General features: G+C 44.6%; 1 protein-coding gene across 7 annotated transcripts in view; it reads right to left on the bottom strand.

The window, feature by feature from the left end:
• The window catches only part of EOGT (EGF domain specific O-linked N-acetylglucosamine transferase), a 35,600-nt gene extending 23,397 nt beyond the window's left edge, over positions 1–12,203 (bottom strand). Inside the window, exons 1-8 of one of the 7 annotated variants that reach the window (XM_073901526.1) lie at positions 12,073–12,203; positions 11,056–11,274; positions 10,337–10,392; positions 7,967–8,190; positions 6,371–6,471; positions 5,195–5,303; positions 2,407–2,501; positions 1,953–2,057 (exon numbers count right to left, since the gene is read on the bottom strand). In XM_073901526.1, coding sequence (XP_073757627.1) covers positions 1,953–2,057; positions 2,407–2,501; positions 5,195–5,303; positions 6,371–6,471; positions 7,967–8,176 — 620 coding nt within the window. In that variant the 5' untranslated portion in view covers positions 8,177–8,190; positions 10,337–10,392; positions 11,056–11,274; positions 12,073–12,203. Of the gene's footprint in view, positions 1–1,952; positions 2,058–2,406; positions 2,502–5,194; positions 5,304–6,370; positions 6,472–7,966; positions 8,191–10,336; positions 10,393–11,051; positions 11,275–12,072 lie in introns of all 7 variants that reach the window. The other 6 variants (XM_025885379.2, XM_025885377.2, XM_025885378.2 and 3 more) reach the window with 6 other exon arrangements.
• Between the last annotated feature and the right edge of the window lie 210 nt (positions 12,204–12,413).

The raw sequence follows: 12,413 nt of genomic DNA on the forward strand, positions 1-12,413 counted from the left end.
GTTTGCTAGATGGGATGCTGCCCAATTTGTGAATTGTTGAATAGAGCCAGCTAGATCTGCAAAGTTACTCAGATGAATTTTGATTTTTTAACATAAGTTAGAGAAGATGTTACAGGGTAGACTGTAAAACGCCATACAAATGAATGGTAGAATATTATCCTGAAGGATATGCATAGCATGAATGTTTCACCTCAACAATTAACATTAAATAAGAGTATCCTATGTGACCTGTGATATTGTCATTTATAATAAGATATATAGATATTCGGTGTTCTTTCTCATTTCCCCAGAGTTCCTGAAAGCCTTGGAATTTCCAAGTGATAAGAGCCAGAAAGGTGTCTTTTGTTATGCTAACGAGGTACTTTTGACCTCCCTAAGATTGGGGGCTGGTTGCCAGGAGAACTAATCATGTGATTAGAGGGTTGGAGCTTTCAGTCCCATCCCACACCTTAGGGGAATAAAAAGGGGCTGGAGTTTGAATCAATTGCCAATGTCCAATAATTTTATCAATCGTGCCTATGTAATGAAGCCTCCATAAAAACCGAAGAGGAGAGGAGCGGCTCAGAGGGCTTCTGAGTTGGAGAAGACATGGAGATACAGGGACAGTCGGGTGCCAGGAGAGGGCATGGAAGCTCTGTCCCCTTTCCCCAAACCTAGCACAAGAAGCATCTCTTCCATCTGGCTGTTCCTGAGCTATATCCTTCTATAATATAATATTCTATGATATAATAATATAACTGATAGACTCGTAAGTAAAATGTATCTCAAAGTTATTTGAGCCGCTCTAGCAAATGAATCTAACCCAATCTACAGCAGATTGGTCAGAAGCCCAGGTGATCACCTGGGCTTGCAACTGGGGTCTAAATTCTGGCACTGAGCCCTTAACCTGTGGGATCTGATGCTGTTTCTGGGTAGATGGTGTCAGAATTGAGTTGAACTGTAAGACATCTAGCTGTTGGAGAATTGCCTGGTGGTGTGTAGAAAACCTGACACACAAGTTGGAATTGAGTGCTCAGCTTCGAATAAAGGGGCAGCATGAGAGTTTCTTTGGGATGACAAAACAGTTCTATATCCTGATTGTGGTAGTAGTTGCATGCATGTGGACATGTGATATAAATTTCATAGAACTATGTATCCAAGATAAAAAAAAAATTGAAGAAAGTGCATATAAACACTGGCAAAATTCAAATGTGTTTAGTTAATAATATTGTACCAATGTCAATTTCCTGGTTTTGACCATTGTGCTATGGTTACGTAAGCTGTCATCATTAGAGGAAGCTGGGGGAAGGGTACAAGGGGAACTCTTTGTATTATTTCTAAACTTCTGTAAGCCTAAAATTATTTTAAAATAAAAAGTTTTTTAAAGTACCCTAATTTCTTAATTTCTAGAGATAACAAATCAGACCACAGAGCTAGTTTATTATTAAAAATGTTTTAAATCAAAATGTGTTCTCCAATTTATATAAAGTTCAAAAAGCTGATCAGAGGTGTTGAAAGTCAGGGCAGGGTTTACAACTTTGAAGAGGAGCCTGGGGTGCTGGTTAGAGCCCAACGCGAGGCTGGATCCCAGGACCCTGAGGTCATGACCTGAGCCGAAGGCAGACACTTAACCAACTGAGCCACCCAGCCACCCAGGGGATAAATGTGTATCCCTTTTAAACACGTGTTTCTCAATCACATGTACAGTTACAAGGAGTTAATAAAAACTCATTTTTGAACAGATTTTTTTCTTTCATTAGCAATCAGTAAATCCTATATCACACCTCCTCATATTTTATAAACATATATTTAATTCAAATGAAACTGAGATTCACTCTGTAGCCATCACTCCCTTGAAGCTCATGCCAAATTCTCCACAAATGAAGTAACATTTTCCATTCAAAAGTCCCTTCCAATGTGCCAGAAACAAAAGCAAATATTTTAGAAACATATTTTTAAAAAAATAATCTTACCAAGACTGCAGAGGGCTTTTGCGCTGACCTTGAGACATCAATGTCCGAGTGTCCAGTGTGCAGTGTCCTCCGATTTCACCACTCTGGAGAAAATCTTCCTTAAATCTGGTGGATGACCAAAAATTAAGCTGAGTTTGAAAAATTTTATCATTATGTAAGCACATGGGATGTAACCAAGGTGGTTTACCACTTTCCAAAATCAGTGTGTTGGTAGAATTTCACTCTTATAAGAGAATGTTTCAAATATACACAAAAGTAGCAGAGTGGGACAGAAACCCGATGGACCAAGAATCCAGCTTTTCAATGATCAACCTGTGGCCTGACTACGTCTTTCATGCTCCATCCGTTTCCCAACCTCATCTCCATATTATTATGAAGCAAATCCAAGGCATATCCCTGGACCTGGAAATATTTCAGAATCTCCATTAGGTTTTAACATCAACCACTTCCGTACCTGTCATGGTTTCTCTTGATGTTTCTTAAATCAAGATAGAGATTGGATGCTCTGCAGTACTGAAGATAACGGGAACACACCAGGCTTGAGTCATGCTGATTGAGTTTGAGAAAAAAGAAAAAAATTAACTCCAGGTACTAACATTTTGAGGACATTCTCAGACTTGCCAGACAAGTTCACAGCATGTGCACCTTCAGGTTGCAACCACACAATATGAGAACAGCTTCTTTTTTAAAACATTTTTATTTAAATTCAATTAATTAACATACAATGTATTAGTTTCAGAGGTAGAGTTCAGTGATTCATCAGGAGAATAGCTTCTGAAAAGCTGCTTCTGTGGATGGATTTTCCCCTCCCCAGCAGACTCTGGTCAAGCCTAATTTTGCCTGTGTGCATGAATACTTCTAGGTTACTATGAAGAACTCCCAAATGTTCTATTTATATCATCTCAAACTTTACGGCTTTATGTGTGGTTCAGTTCAGTCCTCTTAAAAAAAAAAAAAAAAGCACTCAGAGCCATCACTAACCGTGTAGCTATGCGAAAAAGCATTTTTCAAAGCCAAGCCAAATGAAACAAAGAAGAATGAATGCACACGTTAAGAGACATTAAAACGAAGGCTGGAAGGGCACTTTGCTAATTTTATTTTTTTTTTAAAGATTTTATTTATTTATTCATGAGAGAGAGAGAGAGAGAGAGAGAGAAGCAGAGGGAGAAGCAAGCTCCCAAGGAGCAGGGAGCCCGATGCGGGACTCGATCCCAGGACCCTGGGATCATGACCTGAGCTGAAGGCAAACGCTCAACCATCTGAGCCACCCAGGCACCCGGTAATTTTAATAAGACGTGCTTTCTACAAACCATAAAGCTTCCGGGAGTCCCTGTCTCAACAGCAGTAAGAGGGCAATGTTTTTTAAATCACTGAAATAAAAGAGCTTAAGAGTCAACTACCAGAGCCCGCTTCTCTTTTTTCCAGTCTAGTTTGTTCCGAAATAGGGATGGTTTCAAAAACTTTTATCCACTCTGGATTTTATTTATAGATTTAAAGGCCATTTTATTGTTTTCCCATAATTCCCAATGAACACAAAGCCTTCACCTTAACCCATATGGGGTTTGGAAATCGGTAGTTGGTAAGGGATTAGGCTCTGATTGCATAAAATCTATTAAGGTAGATCTTGGCCAGGGAAGATTCTACATACTGCCTTGGACGAGGTGTGTGGGGTGGGGTTGTGGCTCTCCCCTTGCCCCTTCCACATCAACAGGTGGACTCCAGCCAGACTATGCGACACACACAAAAAAGTGTATGTTAAGGGTACCCGGCAGCAGTGTGGCTAAAGCCCTGCCTCCCTCCTTTGGGGTTCATCCATCTCCCTACAATTGCTTCAAGTTCTATTACGTGATATCTCCAAAAGCACTATCGAGTGGGCGCCTGGTGGCTCAGTCGGTTAAGTATCTGCCTTCAGCTCAGGTCATGATCACAGGGTCCTGGGATCCAGGCTGGCATCATGCTCCCTGCTCAGTGGGGAGCCTGCTTCTCTCTCTGCCCCCCTCTCCGCTCATTCTCTCTCACATAAATAAGTAAAAATACTTTTTAAAAAGTGCTATAGAGCATACATTCAGTTTCTTAAAGTGAATTAAGAAAAAAAATTGTTTTTAATTTTCTAGATCGCCTGGAGATAATAGAGACCCCTGGGATGTTCAAGAACACTGACAGATATGAGACTTTAATAGTAAGTGCTTACACCCCCATGGACCTTTAAAAACTAACACTGAGCCCTTTGCTGGGAGCCCAGTCCTGCACTGAGCATTTTTTTTTTTAAAGATTTTATTTATTTATTTGACACAGAGAGACAGCGAGAGAGGGAACACAAGCAGGGGGAGAGTGGGAGAGGGAGAAGCAGGCCTCCCACTGAGCAGGGGCTAGATCCCAGCACCCTGGGATCATGATCTGAGCTGAAGGCAGACGCGCTTAACAACTGAGCCACCCAGGTGCCCTGCACTGAGCATTTTTATAAACAGAATGAGCATTTTTATAAGCTCATTTTTTCCCAGTCACAAGCTATGACATGGGCATAGCTTGAAAGGAAAAGAAACTGAAACATGGAAAGGCTGAGTGCTCTAAGAATCAGGTTTTGAACCCTACAGTATGGATGGAGCCTGCTTTTCTCCTGACTACCCAAAACTGGCTCTTAGCAACGTGCTCGGCTTACCCACTGAGCGCAATGCACTAGGGCTGAAAGCACACAGAAAAAGATCTGTATCCCAATTCTAGATGGACGAGTCTACCTAGGAGCTGTGTGCTCCTGGAGAAGTCACTTCACCCTTCTGAGGACCCTGTTTTCCTCTGTGGTCAAGTTGCATCAGTTAATACCTACCCTGTCTATCTGCTGTAGGGCTAGCGAACATAGAGGAAAGCTTTTTGCAAACTGTAAAGTCCTAAACAAACATAGAGCGGTCTGGTGGGGCGGGGGGGGGAGGGTGTATCCTCTGTCCCGAGCTCCTTGTGAGGGAATTTGGAAAGATGCAGTTTATCAATTTATCTTCTTTAGCATAATGTTGGGGGCAGGGAAATTCTAAACCTAGTAATATTTTAACTGCCTCAAAATAGGACTATCTGATATATGTGTGAAAATGACGACAGGGCTTCCAAACGAAACAGAATGACTTGTTTTAGGAAGTTAAATAAAAGTCACAGCCAATAAACACTTGAGTAAGGATCCCTCTACCAGAGCCATATATCTTGTTTTTACAGGACAATCTAAACATTAGGAGTATCTGAAAAGAAACACTCACAGTTTCCTTAGGCTGGCAGAGCACATGCAGTTCCTCCAGACGCTCTCCCACATATCCAAAGTCAGCTTGTTTCCAGAATATGTCCTGGGCGGATTCAAGGGTATCTGTCCTATTCGCAGTCAAAAAGATTCCATTAAAAAAAAAAGGCGGGGGGCGGCTGGGTGGCTCAGTCATTAAGCGTCTGCCTTCTGCTCAGGTCATGATCCCAGGGCCCTGGGATGGAGCCCCGCATCGGGCTCCCTGCTCAGCCAGAAGCCTGCTTCTCCCTCTCCCACTCCCCCCGCTCGTGTTCCCTCTCTCCCTGTGTCTCTCTTTGTCAAATAAATAAAATCTTTCAAAAAGAAAAAAAGATTCCATGATTTTTCTCTTTTTACCTTTTCTGAGCCTTGAGTTTCCTTTCTAAAGGTTAAATTGCCAGAAGTCTGTCATTAAGTTTTTTAACCATCATAATCTTCCTACAACTCCCTTGCTACAAGAAGATACCAAAATAAGTTATTTACAGACTTTCTTTCTTTCTTATATTAAGAATATACAACAGAAATGTATGAAGTTAGGGTCATCTGGAGCTGAAGAAAATGAGAGAAAATGAGCTACTAATTACCATATTTTCTTTACTCCACTAACCTTGCATGTCTTGTATTGGAAATACTAATTACACTTCACACTCCCCTCCAGAATCAAGAGGAAACCATCGAGTTATCTTTTTAGTGTTTGTTGGGGGGAAATACTTTCTGGTGATCCATACTGCTTTCTCTCTCTGGCAGAGGAAAGAACTGATATTCCTGTACATGGTGGCAGGAGGGTGAGGAGGTGAGTCAACTTGAATCCATGACTGTGTAAGCAAATTAATATCTAAAGAAATTACTATCTAGGGCGCCTGGGTGGCTCAGTTGGTTAAGCGACTGCCTTCGGCTCAGATCATGATCCTGGAGTCCTGGGATCGAGTCCCACATCGGGCTCCCTGCTCGCCAGGGAGTCTGCTTCTCCCTCTGACCCTCTTCCCTCTCGTGCTCTCTATCTCTCATTCTCTCTCTCTCAAATAAATAAATAAAATCTTAAAAAAAAAAAAAAAATTACTATCTAAAACCAAAAGAATCCGGGTGGGTGGTGGAGCATCAGCATACAGGACAAAGAAAGATGATTTAAAGGGAAGGAGAATTCCGTCTGGAAGCTTACCATCCCATGTCGACGTAGGTACAGACAGGGTAACCAAATCTGAACTCTGGTTTGCAGGATTTCTCATAACCCCAGCAGTATTTTAGATTCTCTAAGTGTTTCTAGAACATAAAACGTGTACATTTACACTGGTCTCCCTCCTTCTGACATTTAGAGAGGACTCTAGATTTTCCCATGAAGAAAACAAATCTTCATAGAACTTTCACTTTCAGATCTTATAATACATATTCATACAATAAAAGGAATTAGAATAAATCCTAAGAATAACAGTCTCCAAGTTCTCAACCACAATGATCCTTAATCATCACTCCCCCACCACCACGTCTGGACCCCAACCAAAAGCACAGGCTTTCCCTACACTACCAAAGAACACTTGAACTGGAATTTCCTGAAGGAGCTTAATGAAGTTGCCTTTCTCAGTGAGCAAAGTGATTCTAAAATCAGTCCCTAAAGAGTCACATAAAATGGGGCACCTGGGTGGCTCAGTTGGTTGAGCGACTGCCTTTGGCTCAGGTCATGATCCTGGAGTCCCAGGATCAAGTCCTGCATTGGGCTCCCTGCTCAGTGGGCAGTCTGCTTCTCCCTCTGACCCTCCCCCCTCTCATGTACTCTCTCTCTCTCATTCTCTCTCTCAAATAAATACAATCTTTAAAAAAAAAAAGATCTTTTAAAAAAAAGTCACATAAAATGAAATTTCTATGATCAAAAGAATCACAGCAAAATTAAATGGATTAGCATCTTTAGTCATTAATCAAGAGCAGCAGAAACAACACAAGACTGGACACAGCAGCGGCTGTTGGCCGAGGCCGCTCTTCTGCAAGGCCCAGGAGCAACACTGGTCTGATTCCCAGGTCTGCTTCTCCATATGCTTCCTGAGCCAGCACCATGGGAAAGGAAGTTTCTCACAAGGCCCAGCTTTGATCTCTGAGACCTCCTGAGACATCTTAATGGGCTCCAATTGGAGGCCTTTCCAACAACTCTAAAACAGAAGGACGGCCATGGTAACAGTCCTAATTATGTGGAGACAGGGGCGGAGGTGTTATTACTGAAGTTAAATGCTAAGAGACCCTCTGAAGGGCAGTTAAAGAAAAAAAGAGGTGTGAAATTCTCTAGTGAGAATTATACATTCTTGTCCGGATAAAATCTAATTCCCTTTGTTTACAGAGTATACAGATAGTATTGGCTGACTATTTATTTTATGAGTGACTGAGATTTTAAATTTTTGTTGCGATTCAGATTTTAAATCTCACTCTTGTGAATGGGATATAATCTTAAGCAAAGTTTAGGCATTTAGAAGCACTAGACGAAATGCAAACGAAGTCTGACAGCTACCTTACAGAATGCTACCTTCAAGTTCAGGTGATAAAGCAGAACCAACATCCTTTTAAAAATAAATAAGAGAGGGGCACCTGGGTGGCTCAGTCGTTAAACTCAGGTCATGATCCCAGGGTCGAGCCCCACACCCTGCTAGGCAGGAAGCCTGCTTCTCCCTCTCCCACTCTCCCTGCTTGTGTTCCCTCTCTCGCTGTGTCTCTCTCTGTCAAATAAATAAATAAAATCTTTAAAAATAAATAAATAAGAAAAACGAATACCTACCTTATAAGGACAATGTGAGTCTTTCTTACAGACCGTGGCAATATGCCTGTTATTGTGCAAAAAGAAGGGAATGTGCTCCTTGGGCAAGCGGATACTGGCATAGTTAAACAGAGGTTCGCCTGGAATGCCATCAGCCTTGGGAGGAGCCTCATCTTGGCCACTCAGTGAAACACCATGAAGCAATACTCCAAGGACAAGCAGCTTTAACATAGCAACCTCCAAACCTAGAGATCATATTGAAAAGGTTTTTGTTAAGACATATCCTTTAAAAGTCAAAGGGATCGAGGGCTCAGTATAATGACACGGCACCTTGCTACATCACTGAATAACACTCCTTTGTTCAACAAATATTTATTGTGCACCTGCTCTGCTCCAGGCACTGCATTAGGAGCTAGGTACACAGGGGGTGAACAAAACCAGGCCCTTGTTCTGATGGAGCTTATAACCTTTCTCAAACTTTCTCAGTCAAGAGCCAGGTAGTGAATATTTTTGTTTTTGGAGGCCATACAATCTCAGCGGCAACTACCCAACAGTACTTCTGCCATGAAAACAGCCACAGCCTATCCTAAAGAATGGGTGTGGTTGTGTTCTAATAAAACTTTATTTATAAAAATGGGGCAAAGGTCTTGATGTGACCCTAGTCACATATTACTGATGCCAGAAATAAAGTAGGTAATATGATAGGCAATATAACATGGTGGTTCAGAACATGAACTCGGAAGCTAGACCACCTGGGTTTGAAATCTAGCTATAGTTTCCTAGCTGTACGATCTTGAGCTATTTAACCTCACTGTGCTTCAGCTTTTCTATCTGTAAAATGGAAATAATAATAAACCTTTGTCATAGGGCTATTGTGACTTAAATATTGGTAAAATATTTAGACCTACCTGGCACATTAAATGCTATACAAGCATTTATTGAGTAAATGTTTAAAGCCACATGGAATGGTGGGGTAAGGAAGAGACTGCTAAATATTATTTGAGCTGAGACCTGAATGATGAGGAGCAGGGAAATCATGCCAGGGAGAGAGAAGAAAAGAAAGTGCAATAGCTCTGAGCATATATGTATCTGCTGAATAAAAACTAATAATCATGGGGCACCTGGGGGGGCTCAGTCAGTTAAGCATCTGAATCTTGATCTCAGCTCAGGTCTTGATCTCAGGGTCATGAGTTCAAGCCCCGAGTTGGGCTCCATGAGCCTACTAAAAAACAAACAAAAAAACCCCCTAATAATCACAATCGTATACGGGTTCGTTCTACGTGCCAAGTACCTAGGATGCAGCAATGAACATGCAGTCTAAAACTCTTTACCCTTGTGAAGCTCACCTTCTAGTGGGTGTAATAACAAACTATGGTAATAGTAACTACAACTCAGAAAACTCGGAGACTGTGCCATTAATCTGTCCCCATCTTGCCTTAGCAATGTGAAAAGAGACAATAACCATCATGGACCTTACTGCACGTCTAACTCACCCCATAAGGATTAAACCTCATGGACTAGAATTCTACGTATCCCAGACAATAACTGTGCCATTCTTGGTTAACTTTAGTGAAATATTTTGCTCTATGAAAAAAAAAGATGCTCTTCCCACCGAATAATAGGACCATATTACACATGAGCTACTCCCCAGCGAGATCTACAGTCACTGGAGCATGTTGGAAAAACCAGCTTTCAGAATCAGCCTTCACTGACTATGCCTAACGAAGATGGGGCCTTTAGAAACAAACTGCTATGTTCAGTCCAGCCTAAAGTCCCAAGGCCAAGGCTTCATAACAAAGAGTGTGGACACTGAAAAGGGATCTTTTTTCCCCTCTGGAGTGGTAAATATAGTGGCTTCTCTCTTTCGTGGCTCTGAAGAGTATATTGTTATCTGTTGGAAAGGTGATCTGATTTAATACTTTTAGTTAGGACTTTCATCCAACAGTGAGTTGACAGTGATTTTAGAAAAGTTAAAAATACATATTAACACTATGGTGAGCGCTGTGAATTGTGCAAGACTGTTGAATCACAGATCTGTACTTCTGAAACAAATAATGCAATATATGTTAAGGAAAAAAAAGAAGAAGAAGATAGCAGGAGGGGAAGAATGAAGGGGGCAAATCGGAGGGGGAGACGAACCATGAGAGATGATGGACTCTGAAAAACAAACCGAGGGTTCTAGAGGGGAGGGGGTGGGGGGATGGGTTAGCCTGGTGATGGGTATTAAAGAGGGCACGTTCTGCGTGGAGCACTGGATGTTATGCCCAAACAATGAATCATGGAACACTACATCCAAAACTAATGATGTAATGTACGGTGATTAACATAACAATAAAAAATTAAAAATATATATATTAATAGTAACAGTGTACTTCTAATGGAATTATTTACCTCTTTAATTATCAGAACCACGCAGAAGCTGTTGTGATGCTTCAGATATCAGAAATCTGTCAGATATGAAACATATTACCTTAAAAGGATGCCAAAGCAGACTTTATCATTCAGGTGATATTTTGGATTAAAGGAAATATTAAGAGAGAAAAAAAATGAATGAGATAACCTCTAAGCACAAGGCCTGGCACTTAGGGAGACATTGTGTAAGCAAAAGGCTTGACTCATGGTGTGACTCATGGTGTGCTTTCCTTTCCTTAGTCAACATTAGACTGAGAAAAGCAAAGTTAAAGGTACCACTCTCAACACTGTCACTTAAACTAGATTCTCATGGTACGCAGAAGGATATGGTCCACTTTATACAGGCATCAACCGGTACAGGCCAAAGGGACACTCTGCAGATAAAACATTCCTAAAGGAAACAATGTTCCTGGTTCTCATCCTATTAATCCTACTCACTGAATCATACTGCTACTCGAGCTTTCCTATTTACTACTTACTTCAGCCTGACCATTCAACAGGCAGGATGGCCTATTTTTCTGATTCATTCTTTCCAGTAATAAAGTCACTGTTATAACTAAGTCCTGACCTTCAGTTCTTCAAGTCCACTGTCCTTGACTGAGCTCTGCCTAAAATTAAACCCACTGATCCACGGAGAAGGAGTCACACTTAAGTCATGGGAAAAATCTGAAGTCTCGGCTCAAAGGGCACGTACCTACTTGCATAAGCTAGAAGGGGCGGCTGCTCAAGCATGAAAAGCGCAGCCCCGGGGCCTGGCAAAGAGCCGTTCTGGTGCGCAGTCCTCTTGCAAGGCCCCCCAAGGATGGGTGCGTGCACTTCTCCAGCAGATGGAAGCTTGAGCGCCGCCCTACTTTTCCTTCAGTACAAATCAACCGGCGCCTTCCTCTTCTGTATTCCTTCACCGGATTTCCTCGGGCCTAAAAGGTGGAGGAAGGAAAAAAAAAAAAAGGAAGAGCCTGAAACATGATGAGAGACGAGAGAGCCCGAGGCGGACAGGGACCACAGTGGGTGAGATGGGGCGGGGCTCCGTGACAGAGCTTGGGAAGTTTCAAGAAGACAGTGGACAAATGAAAAGTTGAACGCGTCTGAGACTCACAAGGACTCCTAAACGGCTCGCCCGCACTGGGGCCACGGGTCTCACGGTCGGTAGAGGCCGGGGGTCAGAAAGGGCTTGGCTGCCTGAGATGCCGAGGGGAGGTCCACCAGCTGTGTGCGGGACCGTCACCCGGGGAAGCGGGGCGGGCGGGGCAGGCGGCCACAGCGCTTCCGCAGCCACCCCGCCGCGCTCGGGTTCTTCACCCCAGGCGCCGGCGGGGCTGCCTCGGGGTCGCCAGGTCCCCGCACTTCGCCCGCCACCCTGCACTGCACCCCCCCCCCACCTCCACCCAGTCCCCGGCGCCTGGGAAGGACCTGGGGGAGCGGCTTCGCCCAGGTCTGGCACATCGACCCACGCGGCACGGGAGGGGAAGAAGGGCATCCTTCGCCGTGGTCGGCGGGCTCCCGGGAACCCCGCGCGCGCCGCTGCAGGCTCCGTGAAGGGGCCGAGCGCCCGCCTCCCCGGTCCGCAGGCCGTGGAAGACGCGGGTGGAGTCCGCAGAGAGGCTGTAGCCCGCGGGGAAGGCGTGCGGGGAGCCCCGGCGGGAGAGGCGCGCGCAGTCGGGCCGCGGCGGCAGGGCGGCGGGTGAGGGTTCCGCGGATCGCCGAGCGAGTCCCACCTGGAGCCGGGGGAGCCAGGGCTGCGGAGGAGGAGGAGACAGCCGCTGCTCGGGAGCACGGAGTCGTCATAACCGGCTGCTGCGGCTCACCGGAAACCTCGGGCGCGGGAGCAGGGCCAGGGGGCGCCAGGGAGCCGCCGGGACTGCGAGGCAGCCTGCGCCGGGAGGCGGGCCCGAGCCCCGCGGTGGGGCGGCCGGGGGCAGGGGCGGGAGCCGGCGCCCGGCGCGCACGGCCCGACGCGGGGCGGCAGAGAGGGGCGGGGGCTCGGTCTGCTCCTGGTCGCGCTCCCCCGCCGGCGGGCAGTGCGGGAGTCTGTGAGCCGGCCGCCTGAGCCGAGCCG

The sequence above is a fragment of the Callorhinus ursinus genome, unplaced genomic scaffold (genome assembly GCF_003265705.2).
Source record: "Callorhinus ursinus isolate GAN/ISIS: 27379988/994484 unplaced genomic scaffold, GSC_fseal_2.0 scaffold15, whole genome shotgun sequence".
Taxonomy (NCBI): Eukaryota; Metazoa; Chordata; class Mammalia; order Carnivora; family Otariidae; genus Callorhinus; species Callorhinus ursinus.